The following is a 20375-nucleotide window of genomic DNA, read 5'->3' on the forward strand; positions in this document are numbered from 1 at the left end:
AGGGGGTCAAACACAGTATTAGTATGGTGTTCCTAATAATCCTTTAGGTGAGTGTATATATACACATGTCCATGTTTGTTTTAGTTAATAAATTAATGTATATAAAAAGTATTAACTTTGCAGAAACAAAACACAATTATATGACACAAATACATTTTTTAATACTATGACAAGGTACAATAGTACAAATATAAAAGTATAAAGAAACAGTAACAACTAACGTATGTGTGAGAATGTGTTGCAACCAGCTTCTGTCAGTGCTGTAGCCATTTCTTCAAAGAAAATGTCTAAAATAATCCTGTTTTCTATTTTCTATTCATAATTGCTCTCTGCAATCATGACTTTTCACTGCCATGTGAAACTCTGTCGTCTCACTCACACTCTCCCTTCTCATCTCAAAATTTCATTTTGTAAATTGCTAAGGCACCAACGAAATAAAACCTTTACAGATGTCGGCCATTTATTAACAACCAATAGTTGTTCAAAAAGCCTTGACATAGGTGAACACTATCAATCTCACACATCATCATTCATGTCTGATCGAATTGTAGCGCTGCTGGAGAGGAAGGGTTAAACACGCACCCAGGAACTGTAGTTCAGTGTTGGAAAAAGGACAAGCAAGGCAAATTCTGGACATTTATACATATTTAAAAAATCAGTCTGGACGGAGATTAAAGGACCAAAAAAGATGTCCAGTAAAAACTGGATGTATGGTAACACTAAACTAGTGTAGCTTAGCTATCACCATTCATTACATTGTCAATGTCATAGCAGAAATAAAATGCAGTACAGCAAGAGTATTTAAATGATTAATTTATCATAAACTTGTCTTGTCTTGAAACAACCATGCAGTCTGGCTGTGGCTGTGTACATGCAGAGAGCATAGCGCAAAAACAGTTACATTTATAACTCCTCCTCTATTGCCTGGATTCTTGCCGGGCAGTATACACACAAAAATTACAACTTTGGCAAAAGAAACTAACATACCCCATTGTCCACAACATGGACATGGGAAACTGACTATGAATTATATAAATATTTTAGAGTGCCTTTGGGAAGAGGGGCACTCAGGGGGCCAATCAGATTTCAGCAGGAGCCAGTGGCTCCACCCCTGGAATGGATGGATGAGATTGGAGTGAGAATCATCTCATCTTTAACATTGAGGACCTTACAGCTGTCCCTAAGTGTGATCAGAATTTGTGCAACATACTACAGCAAGAGCTTTGGACACTGGTGCATTTAAAATAAATCTTTTCATCATTTCATCATTATTCAAAAAATAGTTATAAGAATTTCCTAAAGGACAGATTTACAAATTGCTTAGCTTTTTATTTGAAACTACAAATAAAACAATTACATTTCCCTTATTTCACTTATGCAATCATAAGGTTGCATACGTTTTTGTTTAATGTTTTTTTTTTTATTATTGCAGTTTTATAATTTTACTATTATATTGCTAAGTATAATATGTAATTGTACTGGTTAACAACATTTGAGGTCCACTACATGGAGGTGATGGGTTTCCTAGGTAAACATACTGCTCTATGGGCCGATTCCGGGCCTTAATACAATTTGACATTGGACCGATGCGGAACATTTTGAGTGCTGCTTTTTTCTATATTCAAAGTGTTGATTATTTGCCATGATACCTTACTGTTTAAATGAGAATTTAGTAGGTAATTGTTTTTTAACTATTAATATATTAGTATTATGTATTTAAGTATTATATTAATGTAATGCCAAGTGTAGTAATACTAATATTACTAAAAACACCAACAATACAATTAATAATGCAAGTAAAAGTTTACATACTATTGACTTCTACCCACTAGAATTAATCAGTTATCAATAACTTTACTTTACCAGCATATTTTACAATAAACTACTTACAACTATGACAAAAATACACCACAGGTCTTTTGAAAAGTAATTTAGGAATTTGATTTTAAGATTTTTAAAACAATGAAATGAATGAATTAATGAAATTAAATCTTAATGTCATATTTTTTCCTGAATGTCAGTGCACTCAAAAAACAGATTAAAGCTACATTATTTGTAAAGCCATTATTCATTATTGATACATAATATTAAGAAAAAAATTACAAATTCTAAATAACATACATATATAACTTCATTTATTACATGGGTTTGATATTTGTGCTTACCTGTGAATCCCAAATCCAAATGAATATACATTCAGCTGGTTAGTGATTTAAACTATGTGGGTGTGTTCATATTCTGAATTCACTATAGGCAGGTCGTTTATCTTGACTGGCTGTCTAACCTTTATTTTAATTCTTATCCTCTAGATGTCAGTGTATTCACTAAAGGTAAACTAATAATAGTAAATATAACAGAATATCACCATAGAAGCTGTGAATTAGAAAGTAATTATACTTTTTTGGTGCAATTTGAATAATTGATGTGTTCAAGGAAAAGCTGAGAAATACCTAAAAATAGACATAAAGATTACATGAAGAAGCATATCTTTAAAAATGCATGCAGCATTATCCACCTGGTGTACTGCACACCATGGGAATAACAAATTGTGCTCAATCTTTGGATCACAGTTGAAAGACAAGTGTGGGCTGTAATTTAATATTTTAAAAACAAATGTAAACTGTGTTCATTAATCGTTATTAACATTAAAATGCTAACCTGCCAGGTGTTTTCCATTGATCTACCAATACAAAGGTCACTAAGGATTTAATGGCAGCAGCTCCACCCAGTAAAATGATAAGCCCAGTTTTTTCTGTGAGTGTGCATTTGACTATTCCTGATATATCCCCATCAGGCCAGAAAAGCTTTTCCTGTCTGCAGTGAATACAAGCCTAAGACAGACAGTATTTAAAACAATATTGGTCGGTATCTATTGTATTGAAGGCGTAATACACTTACTTGTTATACTGAATTATATGCAGAGTAATGTTGTGTGGATACAGAATGCATATTTCATTTAACAAAGCAAACAAAACTATTTGTAATTATACATAAATATGCTTCCAACTCTAATCATTAGACTGCCTTCTGAATCTGTTTATCTGCCTGTGTTTGCATGAAGCCAAATGTACTTCCAGTACCTATTCAAACATCTCCTGTTTTGCAAATTAAATATATTTAAATCATGGGTAATTACAGAATACTTGAGAATGTACTAAATGACAGGGATACAGAGATACAGAGTCTGGAACACACAAAGTTCTTTGCTCTTGCTGCCAGTACTGTCTGTCCTGATCTACTCCCCTTCATCTCCTCCCTCCTCAACTCCTCCCTCCTCTCTGGATGTTTCCCCTCTGTTTTTAAACAAGCTGCTGTCATCCCACTACTCAAGAAACCTGCCCTTGACCCTACCTCTCCTCTCAAAAACCCTCAAGCTCAACCTCTCCAAATATGATCTCCCCCCCTCTTCCTGCTTCTCCATCTCAATCCCCTTGAAATCTATGACACTCTTTTCTGCTTCTTCTGCTAAGAACCTAGGAGTCACCCTCGATCCTGCGCTTTCCTACACTCAGCACATCACCACTCAAAACAGCAGAGTCCCTGACCTCCTTCCAGAAATTACTCGACATCTTTTCAGACAGTACTTGCAGATTGCACTTATACAATGTGTTGTCATACTTGCTTTGCATTACTAGTACTCGTATAGCTTATTTTTGATTTCCCCTATGCCCCCTTTCCCTTGGCCCTTATCAACTTTTACAATCTAGGATGTAAGACCATATATATTGTTTTCTGTATATCTCATATGCACTTGTGTAAATTGGAATGTGTAAATGTATTATGCCTTGAACTGCACTGTATTATTGCACTTTGTATTGATCTTATATTTTGTAAGTCACCCTGGACAAGGGTGTTTGCTGAGAAATAAATAATAAAAATAATAATAGAATATACCTATGAGCCCACAGGGCAGACCTGGGATCAATTGTAATTATAACCATGCAATCTGTAATCAGTTATGGTTACAGTTTTTTACAATCGCTAGGACTCATTTTCTCAACACTTTTTCAAAACTCTGCACACAATTCTCCTAACCAACTTTCAGCTTGGCACAGCAGTTAATTTCTCATTCAAAATGCACTAAAACTACCAAAACACTTCATACATTATTATTTTTTTATTTCTTGGCAGACGCCCTTATTCAGGGCAACTTACAACATAAGTGCAATACAAAGTGCAAGAATAAAGTTAAGGCATCAAACATTACAAATTCAAATTTACATGAAAGCAATTCAAGATATAATACATTTTACAACTTCCAATTTATACAGTTAAGTACAGTAAGTGCGGACATACATCCTGGAAAGTAATGCTAAGTGCCGTCAAGATGTAAGGTCACAGTCAAGGGTTATGGGAAAGGGAGCAAGGAGGAGAGGGAAGCTGACCAAGCACAGTTGAGGGAGTCAGTGACTGCCAGGAGAGCCGTCTCAGTGGAGTGAGCTGTGCGGAAGCCGGATTGCAGAGGATCAAGGAGTGAGTGTTGGGACAGAAAGTCAGAGAGCTGATGGTGGACCGCCCACTCGAGAGTCTTTGAGAGGAAGGGGAGTAGGGAGACTGGGTGGTAGTTCTGAGGAGGTTTGTGATGTAGGAGGAGGGCGGAAACGTCAGAGTCCGAGAGAGGTGAAAATGAAGAAAAGGAAGCTTGGTCAGTGGGAGGTTTGGTTGTGATGGGAGAGGAGGGTGGACGGTAGAAGAACTTGTGGATGTCTGCAATTTTGGAGAAGAAGGAGGCAAAATCATCTGCAGTGAGAGATGAGGGAGGAGGAGGAGAAGGGGGTGCAAGGAGGGAGGAGAAGGTGGAGTAGAGTTTGCAGGGATTGTTGACAGTGGATTCAAAGAGTGATTGGAAGTAAGATTTCTTGGCTGAGGTGAGTGAGGAGGAGAATGAAGACAGTAGAGAGCAGTAGAGTTCGAGGACAGCTGGGAGTTTGGTCCTTTTCCACTTCTGTTTGGCGGCACGCAGACTAGTTCGGGTTGAGAACAGCAGAGAGCCACGGGTGAGTAGGGGAGGGACGGGCAGGACGAGACGTGAGAGGACAGAGAGAGTCAAGGGAGAAGGTGAGGGAGGAGAACAAAGAGAAGGTAGCGCAGTTGACAGATAGATGGGAAAAACAGTCAATGGAAGGTAAGAGTGAGGGCAGTGGAAGCAAGGGTGGAGGGAGTGATAGAGCAGTGATTATGGTGGAAGGTGACAGAGGGAGTGGGTGGGGTGGGGAGAGAGGGGAGGGAAAGGGAGAAGGAGAAGTGGTGGTCTGAGATGTCCATGGGTGTCACGGAGAGTGTCGAAGGGGGGCAGCCTCTAGAGAAGATAAGATCTAGCTGGCAGCCTGCCCTTTGAGTGGGGGGAGATGGGGAGAGAGACAAGTTAAAGGAGTGAAGGAGAGGAAGAAATCCAACACAGTGGGAGGGGTTGGAGAAGTGGATGTTGAAGTCTCCCAGGAGGATGGTAGGTGAGGACAGCGAGGGGAGGGAGGAGAGAAGAAAGTCAAGTTCATCCAGGAAGGAGGCGAGTGGACTGGGGGGACGGTAGAGAACTAGAAGGAAGAGGTGAGAGGGAGAGGTGATTTCCACTGCATGGAATTCAAAGCTGTGGGTCGTGATAGAGGAGAGAGTGGGGGGGGACAGAGAAGAGGAAAGAAGGGGAGAACAGGAGCCCTCTTCCTCCTCCCTAAGATGAGGGGAGTGGGACAGGACAAAGAGAAAGGATAAGGCAGCAGGGGTGGTTGAGTCATCCGGGGAGATCCATGTCTTGGTGAGAGCGAGGAAATCTAGAGAGTGGTGGGAGGTGAAGGCGGAGATGAAGTCGGCCTTGTTGGAAGCTGAGTGGCAGTTCCACAGGCCCTCTGAGAGTGGAGTAGAAGGGATAGAGGAGGAGGAGAGGAGAGGCAGAGAGATGAGGTTGGAGGGATTAAGGAAGCAATGGCATGCAGGTGCACACCGAGAAGATGGAGAAAATAGGATCGGAATCGGAGAGATCATCATGGCTTCTTGCTGTTGCTGTGTGGGGTCTCCTCGCAGTCTTCTCCTTGCTGGAGTCCCACAGCTAGAGTCCCTGCCCTTTGGAGATGGGGCCCTTCGGAAGGGGGGCACTGAAGGCTGCTGGCGCTGACTGCTGGCGCAGGGGTCCAGGGGGCTGTTAAATACGTCACCTGTAGCTAATTAGGACAGTGCACACCTGCGTTGCATTGAATGACACAAGGCTGTCAGGATGGCAATCCTCCCATGCAGGACTGCTAATAGCACAATTAATGGCCGCTTTATATCTGAATAAAGACAAAGACCGAGCTGGACACACACAGTTACACTGAAAGTGCACCAACAGAAAGACCTCCATTAGCATGGGGATATTTTTTATGGAGTGTATTAAGGCACCCAAGAGAACATTCCTGAGCAAAGTATTGGGAGACCCCCATTAAGGTACTGTGATTAAATGTTATGGGAAATGGGATGGCTCCTGGGACAGCAACCTGGGGAGAGTGTCACAGGGTGACATTTATGCATACTTAATTGAGCACTTTCTTTTTCTTATTGTGTGATTACACTTATTGCTACACTTTGATTACCACTACTTTCATCACTATTATTATTATTATTATTATTATTATTATTATTATTATTATTATTATTATTATTATTGTATTTTGAATTGGTCTGTTTATATTGTAGACTTCTATATTGCCCGAGATCTGTATCACTAATACGCACTGATTTGAATGCACTACACACCGCATCTGGAGACTGTGTTGTAATGGATGTGTTCTCCCCAGACATGACAAGAACCAATGAGATGAACCATTTTATTTGCTGACAGCAATCAATTGGACAGAATGGGGGGTGGGGGAATGAGGGGTGCACAGGCGAAGAAACTGAGATGACGGGGAAACTTGAAAGACTGGAGCAGAGTGCGTGAAACAAGCCGGCTAGCCCTTCCGCCAAGTTAAGTGAACCCCTTGTTTCTTTCCATGTGTCTTAAGCGAAATACACAGATAAAGGACACTGAACTATATACAGTCCCGGAATAGTTTGGCTTGATTTTAATAATCTGTATATTACTGTTGCTATGCAGCTAAAGGACTTGCTTTTTTGTTAGAATAGTGTTATATGTGTGTTAAACATGTACTATACAAAGCAATAGTGACCTATTTGCTGTACCCTCCCTCTACTTACTGCTGAATCTAAGCTCCGTTTGAAAGGTTTTAGACCATTTGTATTGGGGATTTTATTATTATAAGAACAGTGACCAATGTTTTTATTTTGTTTTAGCCTAGGAGAAAGTGCTGTTAACGATCTGGAGTGGAAGGACCTAAACAGTACAAGAGTCATGTAACTGGTCTATTTGCTAGAGCTTGTGGAGGACTGACTGGCTCAAGATACAGGGATTAGTCTAATATCGACTGGGTTTTTAATTTAAACTGTCATCCCCAGAAATAACCATTGGACTCTTGTTGCTATCTATTTAATATTTTTATCTTTGTGAAATTGTATTCTTGTTTGATTAAACCCCAAGAGCGCATTGGTATTTATGTGAGAATAAAACCTTGTTAATTTACATTTGTGCTGTTTATACTGGGATGTTATTCAGTCGGTGGTGTGGCTCCCATTCAAAGATCTTAAACCTGTGCTAGCATCTGGTGACGGGTTAAATCTACTTCTGGGGTGGAAATCCCCAGTGGTGTAATCGGAACTACAAAATCAAGAATGCCACTGTGACAGTTACGGTGTATATAAAATAAAGTGTATATAAAATAATTTGCTAACATTACAAAACAGGTTGAATTTATGCCATGTCTAAACTTTAAATTCAGAATGTTACACTGTGAGAAGAGTGCAAATCTAAACAAACAAGAAGTCTCTTGAGTTTCAACTTCACTTGTGCAACCTACTGGTCTGTAAGGTAAAAATTATTAAAATCCAAATCTGTAACTGGAATTATAATTCACTATCTTTGTATTCATACATGAAGGGAAACATTGATTAGATGTGTGTCCATAAGCAGTAATTCAAACCATTTTCCTTGGCCAGTCACAGAACAAAGTATTTCAAAGCATTTTTGAACTGATTCATTATACAGCTGCTTCATGGTACAATATATTTTTCATACAGGAATCAACTGGTTTGGTCTCTAGCTTTCCTCAAATTACTTGGAATATTTTATCCGAAGCATGGAAACTTGCTGTATGTGTAAACAGGTATGCTTATGCCATGTTTTTACTGGTAATATATTTGTATATTTGTAATTACATGTAAGAGGGAAGTGCTGATCTTGACCCTATGAGGGATGAGTTTAAGGTCATCAGTAACATCACAATAGTTTGCACCATTTTACATGAACATGTAAAGTAAATAACCCACGCTATATGTAACTAAGTCATACTACTTTTTGTTAAGTGTATGTAAGCTTGTGCTGTAATTACATTATCGATACTACTATTTAATCTTTAACTATACATAAAATACATGTTCAATTCACTCTTGTTACTGTGAAAGTACAGTGTAGGTAAACTGTAGTAAGGGAAGTGTATTATAATATTTCCTTTGTTGGTTTGTTTATTGTTCATTAGTGGCTATAAAGTGATAACTATCAGCAAAATATCCACAGACAACATAGTGAAAAAGGCATCTGGGATTGCAGACAGCTTGAGGCTTATCGAAGGAAAAGCAAGAGGGATGTAAGTTGTTATTTTTTTCCAAGAATATTAATCATATTTGTCTGTATTCATATTAAAATGCTGTGTCATATGGAGTGTAGAAAAAAATATTAAGAAAGTGGGTTGTTACAAACATGTTCATTACAACCACATTTTTACTACTTCTATTTTGGCAAGGTTTTTCTAAATGTTATTTAATATTGTTTAAATGTTATTTTGTTGTTCATCTGCACCCAGGCAACAAGTTATTGCTGACTTATGTTAAGTAATGAAGTATGTTATAAAGAAAATAATGTATTTTCTATTTCCACTCATGGCCAGTGTGACGTCATCTTAGTCTATCCTCTACAAGAAAGGTGTTATATATCAACTGTACACTTTTAGGACACATTACTGATTGTGATTAAGGCCAACAACACAGGTTATTTGTAGGAATATTAGCACAAATAATGTGTTTTTTTATGAACACTGGGTTAGTTTTACTCAACACATTGGCCAATTAAACCTAAACATAATATGAATGTATTACTAGTTAGTTATGTGTTAGTTGTTCAATGTAAACAGAGAGACCTTAATATAAATTTTATATACATTACCATTACAAACATGTAGCAGATTCCTTCATCCAATTAAGTAATTTATTGATCACACAACAAAATCACAATCATAAACAATTTATGTAAGACATAGTACAGTATATAAAAACATTCAATCATTTGAATTAATTGTACTTGTTTACCATAAAGTTGCTATTCTGCAAATTAGTTATAGGTCATATACTATTATATACTTTTTTTTTTTTTTTTTACTTTAAACATCTGTGGAATAATCCACTTTTTAAATTAAGTTAAAATCTATTAAACATATAAATCTGCACATACATATGTAAATTACATATGAAAAAATAAAAACACTACATGTTATACATGCAGTGTTGGCAAGTGTCACAATCCCAGATACATTCTCAATATAGCATAGGCAAGACTCAATTGCAATAGTTATCTTGTCATTCACTGGGCTCTGCTGTTTTAGATTACCAATGTGGGACAGATGAGGCTGCACACACTTACAGGCATCTCTGTAGTTCCTGTGTAGAGGGGAGATATTCTATGTCTAGTACCACAGGCAGGCCTAGAGATAGGTCGAAAGTGAAGTAACATGATAATGTATCCATTTCAATTTTTTATTAAACGATTAAGTATTTTTTAAACTCACTACTGCAGTCCTGTAAAGGAATAAAAATGTTCTGTCAGGGAAATTCTGTGGTACCTTTGTCGTATCTGCACAGTATTAACTGTGAGGTCCTAATTCTGGACCCAAGGGTAGTTAAATAATGTACCTTGCATTATTTTAGATAATATTCACTATAAAAGCAATTTTAATTATTATCTTATATATTGTAACATATTTGGGGGGCTTCTGGCCCACAGCAGGGTGTTGGACCCCGGCCTTCCGCACCACACTGCACTGACCTTACCGCATTACTACTACTAATAATAATGTAAGCGGTCCTTCTAAAAAAGGTCAATTCGCCCACATAATATGTTTCACATATCTAATATAAGGACCATGTGAAAGGAAAAAACAAACAAAGTATTTTTGTCTTGTAATGTAATTTGTAATGTTTAGTTATACAATTGAAACTCTGAGGTTTTTTCTTTCACATGGCCCCATGGTTATTCCATACTAACACAATATGTATTTACTTTTTAATTGTTACAATTTTAAAATGAACTGCAATAGAACACAAACTAAGGATTAAACAAAAAAAAGTATTCACCTCTCTTAATTTTGTCGTGACAGAACACGTCTTATTATTTACTTAATGTAAACTGACTTTACTTGTATGTATCTGTTAACATCTAACAGGCAAAAGTATTTTTCCTTACCACTATGTATTCAGGGAAGTGGTAGGTATTATATTAAGTAATTAAATAGAACACTAATGTTTTTAACTTTCAGCCCTGATTAAATGAACCATAAATCGGAAAAAAAAAGCAATTTATAATACAAACAAACTGGAGGAGGAGGGTGGTTATGTAAACTATTCCTGAAGACCTTTTATAAACTGTACTACACAATACAATTACAAGCTGTGGGTAAATTTATATAAACAAGCAAAATCAGCATACTTTATCACTAGAACTGATGATATTTTGATTTACATACAACCACAGCACCCGCAACATGTGCAGCACCTTTATGTAGAAATCGGTATGCACATATGTTAGCAGACATACAATTATAAACATAAATAACCAGTTATTAAAATTGCATGAAACTAAAATATAACATCTTATGCAAAATGAGAGTGCTTTGAAATATCTACATCTGTCTAATACAGCTGCGTACATCAATGCAGAAAATGTGCATTTAGAAACCTGGCAGTGTCTTTATTCCGTGTGACAGTGGGCAAAGAACTGGCTGAAGGGTGAGGGGCATCTTCTCAGTCTTGTATAGATACTGATTTGTCATCAGCCTTACACCTAATAGAAAATGTGGGTTTAAAATGTGATCAAGTTTGAATTCCAAGGAAAGTTAGAAATGTGCTGATCTGATCAGAGGACACACAAGAGCTATATCAGGTGTGATTCTTCAATTGTTTATATTTTTGTGACATCTGCTAATAAAATAAATAATGATAATAATATATGAATATATGATGTGTATAAATTTATGTGTTTCAGCACTCAACATTATTATAATTCTTTCACGGTGACTGATTATATTACAAAGTCCAGATAATCAGCTTTATTGTATTGAATATAGCCTACCAAAAAAACTGTGGGTCCTGTGGTTGAAGAAGAAAGTATTTATAATTTATTCATTTTGACAAGTTTACAACTGCAATGTCATATAGGTATTTAATTCAAACATTTAGTAACGTATAGGAATGTGTATGTGGGAGAAATTCACATATGCAAATGTATTTACATTTGAATTGCAAAAGTTGCTCAAAATTTTGCTATGGTGGTTCTAGTATTAAACCATGTCAACATTTGTAAACAGGACATCCGCTATTGCTGTCACAGATTGTAAACTAGAATTTTACAAATGTGTAAATCCAGTGGGATAGGTTTGGTTTCAGAATTGGGAGGGACGTATGCACTACGCCTATAGAGTCGGGCACACATTATTGGGGGGGACTATTAAACATTCTCTCAACATTGGGGGATGCTTTCCACCCACCCCCCTAAACCTATGCCTATGTGTAAACATGATGTTCAAATGGAAATAAAGACCCTCATTTGGTTTTCAGCCTTTGTAAACATTCATTTTACAAACTGTTAAGAACCTTTGCAAACCTTTTAAAACTATTACATTTAAATTGTTTGTATTTGATTACAATATTTTTACTCAATTGGTAAACTATATTTTTCAAGCAGTGTGAAAGGCAGAAATCTTGTGTGGCTGTATATATATATATATATATATATATATATATATATATATACTTTTAAGATAAATCTTTATATTTATATTTATTGCAAACCCAAAGAAAGCTGTGGGGTCTCTGCTTGCTGTGATGCTCAGCTGCAGTCCAGGATCCGGTTGTCATTGGTGATGACCCACAGATGACCCAGGTCAAAGGACACATGGTTGCTCTTCCCGCACTCGCTTATTAAGGTCCAACCAGTGCCTGCAGGGTTACTGCTATTGATCCCATCTCTGAGAGGTAGTGCAGGGGCAGGGAGAAGTAGAGACAGGTGAGGGAGAAGTTAAAATGTAATAAGTAATGCATCCCAACAGTAGTAATAACTAAACAGAAGTAATAACATCAAGGACAATTATGAATAAACCTATAATTCAACAATAATGTGACAATAACCCCAATAGTAATAGTCAAAATAATATAAATAACTCCCACAGTAATTACAATGATAGTCGTGACACAATTAATAATAGTAACAACTGAAATGACATTAATATGACTATGACTAGGGCGGCATGGTGGCGCAGTGGTTAGCACTGCTGCCAAATCAGGGTGCCTGTCTGTGTGGGTTTTGCATGTTCTCCCCGTGTCCACGTGGGTTTTCTCTGGGCACTCTGGTTTCCTCTCACCATCCAAAAACATGCAGATTAGGTTAGTTGGCCTATCTAAAATTTATCTGTGTGTGTTGCCAAAGTGATGGACTGGCATCCCATCCTGGGTGTATTCCTCCCTTGCACCCTATGTCTGCTGGGATCAGCTCCGGCTTCCCCGCGACTCTTTCGAAAATGGATGCATTTATATGAATACTAATAACACCTGTCAGGCCCACTCTCTGTACTTCCCCATCAGAATACAGTATCTCACTCTCAATAAGCAATTATCCAATTAACATTCCTACATACCATGTGCACTTGTCCCAATAACCCTCTGTACTCATTGGTTCTACCTTTCCCTAGCAGCTTCACTGAGTCCACTATGCCCTGCACTTAAACCCTTGTTTGCCCTTCAGTCACTGCTAAGTCTTATCTTCTTCACTTCTAAGCATTCCTATATCACCTGTCCATTAGTGTTCCTGACCTCTCGCTTTCTCCTTTGGATCTCCTTGTTTTGCCTGTCTGCCCAATTGATCTACCTCTAGACAGTTCTTGACTATGCCTTTTGGATCTCCCCTTTGTACTTTTGCCTTTGCCCTTCATTAGGTTGAGTGCGCACTTGAATCCACCTCTGTTAGCCTCCGATACATTACAACACCGGTAGTAAAAATAATAAATCTAATTGTAATATTAGTAGACATAATAATAACACCAGTAATAACAGTAACTATGCCAGCAGTAATAACTCTACTACTAATAACAATATTAACACCAATGGTAATAACACTAAAGTAATAATAATAATAATAATAATAATAATAATAATAATAATAATAATAATGGTCTCTCCAGTAGTTTTAATCCTAGCTGTATGCATGAATAACGGTGTGACAATTGTTGTTTACGTTGGATAAGGGCTTCTGCTAAGAAATATAATTAGTAATAATAATAATAATAATAATAATAATAATAATAATAATAATAATAATAATAATAATAACATCTGACCTGCGGAGGACGTCCCCGGCAGCGTTCACCCCATACACACTGCCCTCGCTGCCCACCTCTATCATGGACAGTTTCCCATCCACCTGCTGCCAATCCCCTGTCCCCTGGCACTGCTGTGGAGACACCCCCTTCCTCACAAAGATGTCATCGGCGGCATTCACCCCCCAGCAGCCCAGGGGCCCACAGCTGTAGTACTTGATAGTCCCCAGGAGGCCCTGCCAGGTGGTGGGGGAGCCGGGGCCCTTGTACCCCACTGTGGCCTCCTTGCCCAGGCAGTAGATTAGTTCCACAGTGCTCACCCCGGCAATGAACTGGTCACCCCCAGCATCAATCTGCTTTAGCTGACCTGACAGAGGAGAGTGCAGGGGGGACAACAATTTGTATCCCTTCATCTTGCCCCTCTCTGATGCCCTCCTCCCTCCTTCCCACCCCCTACCCCTACCCTTCTCCCCCTTCCCCTCTTTCCCCAACAACCTCCCTTTCTCTGCCTCTTACCTGGGACCTCTACCCATTTGCCATTCACCAGCTTGAAGATGACGTTGGTGCTGTCGACACCCCAGACACCTGAGGGCCCGACCGTGACATGCTTAAGTGATCCAGGCAAGGGGATCCAGCAATCCCCGTACAGGGTGAGGACTGTGTCATCTGATTTGGTGCCGAACACCTGCCCCACACTGACATCTATTTGCCGCAGTTGCCCTGCAACCTCCCTGCACTGCATGGCTGAGCACACAGAGAGCATGAGGGAGAGTGAAGGAGAGAGTTAATGGGGGAAGGAGAGAGAGAGGGAAGGTGATGAGTGTGGGAGGAGAAGGAGGAGATGGGGGAGACAGAGAGACAGAAACACACACACACACACACATTTCCAGTGAGACACAGAAACAGTCACACTCACAGATGAAAAAATACACTGGCTCCTGAAACACACAGAAACACAAATGCACACACTGACAGCAGTGTCTAAAACTCTCTCTCCAGCAAACAAACACGATTTCTTTTCTTCCAGTTGTTTGATTTCACAGACACTCATAACATGCAGTGTCTGCATGATATGAAAAGAGAAATACAATTTTAATAGCCTACATTTATATTTCAAAGTGACAAAGGCACTGATAATTGCAATTATTTGCTTGCTAAACATGTAACAGGAATAGAAGAGAAAAACCTGGAGCCATTTTGAAATTTTATATATATAATTTTGATAGATATACTTATTATTATTGTATGTATTATATATACACTATTTATTTATTTATATATACAACGATCAGCCATAACATTATGACCACTGACAGGTGAAGTGAATAACACTGATAATCTCGTTATCATGGCACCTGTCAGTGGGTGGGATATATTAGGCAGCAAGTGAAAAATGTGCAAGCGTAAGGATCTGAGCGACAAGGGCCAAATTGTGATGGCTAGCTGACTGGGTCTGAGCATCTCCAAAACTGCAGCTCTTGTGGGGTGTTCCAAGTCTGCAGTGGTCAGTACCTATCAAAAGTGGTCCAAGGAAGGAAAAGCAGTGAACCGGCGACAGGGTCATGGGCGGCCAAGGCTCATTGATGCATGTGGGGAGCGAAGGCTGGCCCGTGTGGTTTGATCCAACAGACGAGCTACTAATAGCTCAAACTGCTGAAAAAGTTAATGCTAAGTTAACGTTAAGTTTGTTGCATATGGGGCTGCGTAGCCGCAGACCAGTCAGGGTGCCCATGCTGACCCCTGTCCACTGCCAAAAGCGCCTACAATGGGCACGTGAGCATCAGAACTGGACCACGGAGCAATGGAAGAAGGTGGCCTGGTCTGATGAATCACGAGTTCAAGGTGTTGACTTGGCCTCCAAAGTCCCCAGATCTCAATCCAATCAAGCATCTGTGGGATGTGCTGGACAAACAAGTCTGATCCATGGAGGCCCCACCTCGCAACTTACAGGACTTAAAGGATCTGCTGCTAACGTTATGTTGCCAGATACCACAGCACACCTTCAGAGGTTTATGCCTCGATGGGTCAGGGCTGTTTTGGCGGCAAAACTGGGACCTACACAGTATTAGGCAGGTGGTCATAATGTTATGGCTGATCGGTGTATATATAATGTAAGCCAGCTCACAGATCAGCCACTGGGGGGTGGCTGGAAGAGACCAGACCCAGTACACACCATGGGAGGGATATTTACTGGCCCTGGAGTCAGCCTCCCTTAATTAATAGAGAACTGGGAGATCGGCTACAGGTGTGAGTCATCACCGATGTAATTGGTTTTCTTCCCCAGCTCTACACCATTTAAGTTTTTTTTGTTTGTTTTTGGGGCAGAGAGCGGAGAAGCAACCAAGGCTGCAGATTTGTGTTTTGAATAGTGTTTCCCTGTTTTGTGAGGAGAGACTGGCTATAACTTTGGACCAGTTGTCTTCCAGTTTATTTTTTTTTATTTTTTTTGTGTAAACCTCCCCAGCATTTGCCATTGAAAAGACAACTATAAAATAAACACAGACACTGTTTCCTTCGCTCTGTTGTCTGCCACCACTATGTTCTGCCTGGGAAGCTGTGCGTGCAGTGTGAAAGTTCACAATATATATAATCAACCCCTCTGTTCTCCACTGTTCTCTGTCTCTCCTCTCTATTCTCTGAGGCTCCTTAGGGGATAATTGAATGATTGGCCAACCACACATGAGGCAGCCTTCTCAAGTTGACCAATCAGTCAATCAGGCAAATACAAATTACGTGAGTTTCCCGGGAGAAATAACAAAACAGGAGTGGGGCGGGAGATGGGTGTGAAATACGAGAGACTCCTGTTGACAGGTATGATTATAATTATTATTTAGTTTTTTGTTGTTGGTGTTGTTGTTGAAGTGTCTTACCCTGACTGTCAGACAGCAGGAGCTGCAGCAGCACTGCAATCACACAGGCTCTCATCACTGCTCTTTCTCTGTGTCTCTGTGTCTGTGTCCCTGCGTCCTTGTGTCTCCCTCTGCACTGTTGAGACACCTGCACATGTCACATATTGCAACTTTACCAAACACAGGATCTGGTTGAGTGGCATGCCTGCCTTCTGGCTCCCTACCCACTGACTTCTGATTAAATAAGAAATCACATGTTGATAATTCTGTGATTACAGTACTGCTCCTAACATTGTAGTGCACCACACAGTTGCATTGTTCCATTGTTTTCTCAATGACAGTGCTGAACCACTACGGATGTATTACTGCACTTCTTGGCACTGCGGCGAAATTTCTACCTGAATTCATAGCTGCTGTTTCAGATCTGTGTGTGTTCTGATGCGCAATAGAGAGAGTTCAGCCCCGATATTCAATAGGTTTGCGCACCATGCAAAGTATGGAAGCTTTCTAGGGCCAAATTACAAAACCTACGGTGGCCCTGAAGTGCAACTGCTGAAAAAATAAAGCAGTGGCTGCGAGATTTGTGGTGCTGAAAAAATAAAACAGCAGCTGCGAGATTTGCAGTGGCTGCGAGATTTGGAAGTGCTGAAAAAATAAAGCAGCGGCTGCAGCATTTTCAGAAGCAATTACGGAAAGGGAGGGTACATTGTAAAATATATTTGACTGATGCCATTGGACAGCAAGCAAGTTACGTTGGCCAAGCCTGCTTCTCCAGAAGAGTCAACAGAATTTGAGAAAGGGGCACCAACTGCGCAGTGCGCGAAGTATTCATATTAATATTGTTGTGATCTTCTGCTCTCTATCCACTTTGTGGTGACATATTAAGAGTTATAGGGCTGTCCTAAAATGTATTTGAAATTAATGAAAGCTTATGGTATCACTAATTTAACTAAACATTTATATTTTCATATACAATTTCATATACAATTACAACTCTAAGAAGTGAAGGTTCTAATAAGATTTTTTTTTTATTTCCAGGGTTGATACTGTGGAGGAACCCTTAAGGTTCTTATCAGAACCTTTTACCAAGGTTCCCTGCAAACAAGGATCCTTAAAAAACGTTGAATGTATGTTAAATCAATCGTGATCATGATGAAAAAGGGTTCTTAAATGCTCCCTTGTGTTTACCACAGACCTCACAGTTCCTACACGAACCCTTTAACTCACGTACAACCCAAAGGTTCGATAGAACCACTGAAGAATCTTCAGTTTTTAGAGTGGGTATGTACTCGGTTGGTGTTTTTTCTGTTACAGTTATTAATTTACTGTAGAAGCTTTATTTTCTGTTAACTGTATTTGAAAGATTTTATGTTTAAAAAGTAAAGTAGTCCTGATCCAATGTAAATTACAATGTCTGGTCATGCATAAGTGGGGCAGGCTAATTTGAGAGCAATTCCAAAAGATAGAATAACACTCATTAATAATAATAATAATAATAATAATAATAATAATAATAATAATAATAATAATAATAATAATATTGCTTTATAATATATATATTGTGCAGGCACATTTGTAAATGGTTAATTTGAAGTAGACAATACAACAAAGGTTAAGGTTACAGGTTTTGTACAGAGCACTACAGACAGTACATGGTTATAAAGCAGAAAAGTACATTCAGTATAAAACGCATGTAGAATTAAGATAAGTTAGAGAGACAATGCAAAAGTCCTTAATAAAATAAAAATCCATCCATTTTCGAAGCCGCTTATCCTGGTCAGGGTCGCGGGGAAGCCGGAGCCAATCCCGACAGGCATGGGGGATCGGCAGGAATACACCCAGGACGGCACGCCAGCCCATTGCTGGGCTATTTAGCCTTGCCGATCAACATGGCGGATGGTTGGAAGAAGCGGGAGCACCCGGGGGAAACCCACGCAGACAGGCAACTGAGCCGAAACCCGAACCCAGTGCCCCCAGAGCCACCGCGCCACCGCGCTGCCCCCAAAATAAAAATACTATTTTATATGAATGTGTTGTTTATTATTGTTTCTTAGTTTTTTGGACTTATTCGTATTTGTTAAAGCCGTCTCTCTATTTTTGCATTTCCCAAATTAGCTCATGCTCTTGTCTATTAAATCAGTAAACTGCTCCTTCTGATGAAATTGTTAACGGATGTTTTCTGTTAGTGCTTAAGAATAACACTGCTTTGTAATAATTAAGTACAGTTGTTAATTTAGTAAATATAGCTACTTTTAACCCCATTCTGTCTCCTACCTAAGCTTTCATTAATTTTGAATACATTTTAGGACAGCCCTATAACTCTTAATATGTCACCACAAAGTGGATAGAGAGCAGAAGATCACAACAATATTAATATGATACTTCGCACTCTGCGCAGTTGGCACCCATTTCTCATATTCTGTTGGCTCTTCTGAGAAGCAGCTCGGCCGACGTGACTTACTTGCTGTCCAATGGCATCAGTCAAATATATTTTACAATGTACCCTCCCTTTCCGTAATTGCTTCTGAAAATGCTGCAGCAGCTGCTTTATTTTTCAGCACTTCTAAATCTCACAGCCACTGCAAATGTTGCAGCCGCTGCTTTTTTTTTTCAGCACTTCCAAATCTCGCAGCCTCTGCAAATCTTGCAGCTGCTGTTCTATTTTTTCAGCACCACAAATCTCACAGCCGCTGTTTTATTTTTTCAGCAGTTGCACTTCAGGGCCACCGTACAAAACAATACATATGCTGAAATCGAAAAATTATCGATCTATTGACACCACTTAACATTGATTTCTGAACTTGGAGTAGTCTTAATTTTTTCCAGAGCTGTATATATATACATATAGCAGCACTCATTCCATGTGTAATGAAAATAGCTTGTATTATTTTTTATATACATATAGCAGGGATAGAGGACTAATATTACAAGTGCTGTTGGAAGAGATGCGTCTTGAGTAAGCGCCAGAATGAGGTCAAGAACTCTGCAGTTTTGACTTCGGTGGGTAGGTCGTTCCACCACTTAGGGGCCAGGGATGAGAAGGAGCGGGCTCTGGAGCAAGGAGAGTGCAGAGGAGGCAGAGTTGTTCTTTTAGCACCAGAAGACTGCAATGGCCCCTCCCAGTGGAGGGAGCGGAGCAGTGGAGTAGCGTGTGGGAATCGTGGCAGAGAGAATACCAGACGAGCTGCAGAGTTCTGGATGAGCTGGAGTGGGCGGGTAGTGGATGCAGGCAGGCCGGCCAGGAGGGAGTTGCAGTAGTCCAGGCGGGAGAGGACCAGTGACTGGACGAGTAGCTGAGTTGAGTAGTCGGTGAGAAAGGGACGGATCCGGCGTATGTTGCTCAGGAAGAATCTGCAGGTGTGCATCAGCGTGGTGATGTGTTGGGAGTAGGAGAGCGCAGGATCGAGGGTGACTCCTAGATTTTTAGCAGAAGAAGAAGGAGAGAATGTGGTGGATTCCAAGGGGATCGAGATGGGGAGGTCAGCAGAAGGTGAGGAAGAGTGGGGGAAAAAGAGGAAATCTGATTTGGAGAGGTTGAGGTTGAGGTGGTGCGAGTGCATCCAGGCAGAAATGGCAGACAAGCAGGAAGAGATGCGTGAGGGGATGAGAGGGTCAGAAGAGGGAAAAGACAGGAAGATCTGGGCATCATCAGCGTAGAAGTGGTAGGAGAAACCATGGGATGCAATGAGGGGGCCCAGGGAGCGAGTGTAGGGAGAGAACAGGAGCGGGCCAAGGACGCAGCCTTGGGGAACGCCTGTGAGGATAGGTTGGGGGGTTGATGAGGAGCCTCGCCATGTCACTTGGTAGGACTGGTCACTGAGGTAGGAGGAGAACCAGGTGAGAGCAGTCCCAGAGATCCCAAGGT

At 39.9% G+C, this 20375-nt stretch overlaps 1 protein-coding gene across 1 annotated transcript; it reads right to left on the reverse strand.

Annotated features, from left to right (window-relative positions):
* Positions 1–12178: 12178 nt before the first annotated feature.
* LOC136764066 (fish-egg lectin-like) lies at positions 12179–16586 on the reverse strand. Its single transcript, XM_066717894.1, has 4 exons — positions 16532–16586; positions 14178–14405; positions 13683–14028; positions 12179–12317 (listed from the first exon to the last, which is right to left on the reverse strand). The coding sequence occupies exons 1-4, from the start codon at positions 16584–16586 to the stop codon at positions 12179–12181; spliced, it is 768 nt and encodes a 255-aa protein (XP_066573991.1).
* Between the last annotated feature and the right edge of the window lie 3789 nt (positions 16587–20375).

Source organism: Amia ocellicauda, chromosome 12, assembly GCF_036373705.1.
Source record: "Amia ocellicauda isolate fAmiCal2 chromosome 12, fAmiCal2.hap1, whole genome shotgun sequence".
Taxonomy (NCBI): domain Eukaryota; kingdom Metazoa; phylum Chordata; class Actinopteri; order Amiiformes; family Amiidae; genus Amia; species Amia ocellicauda.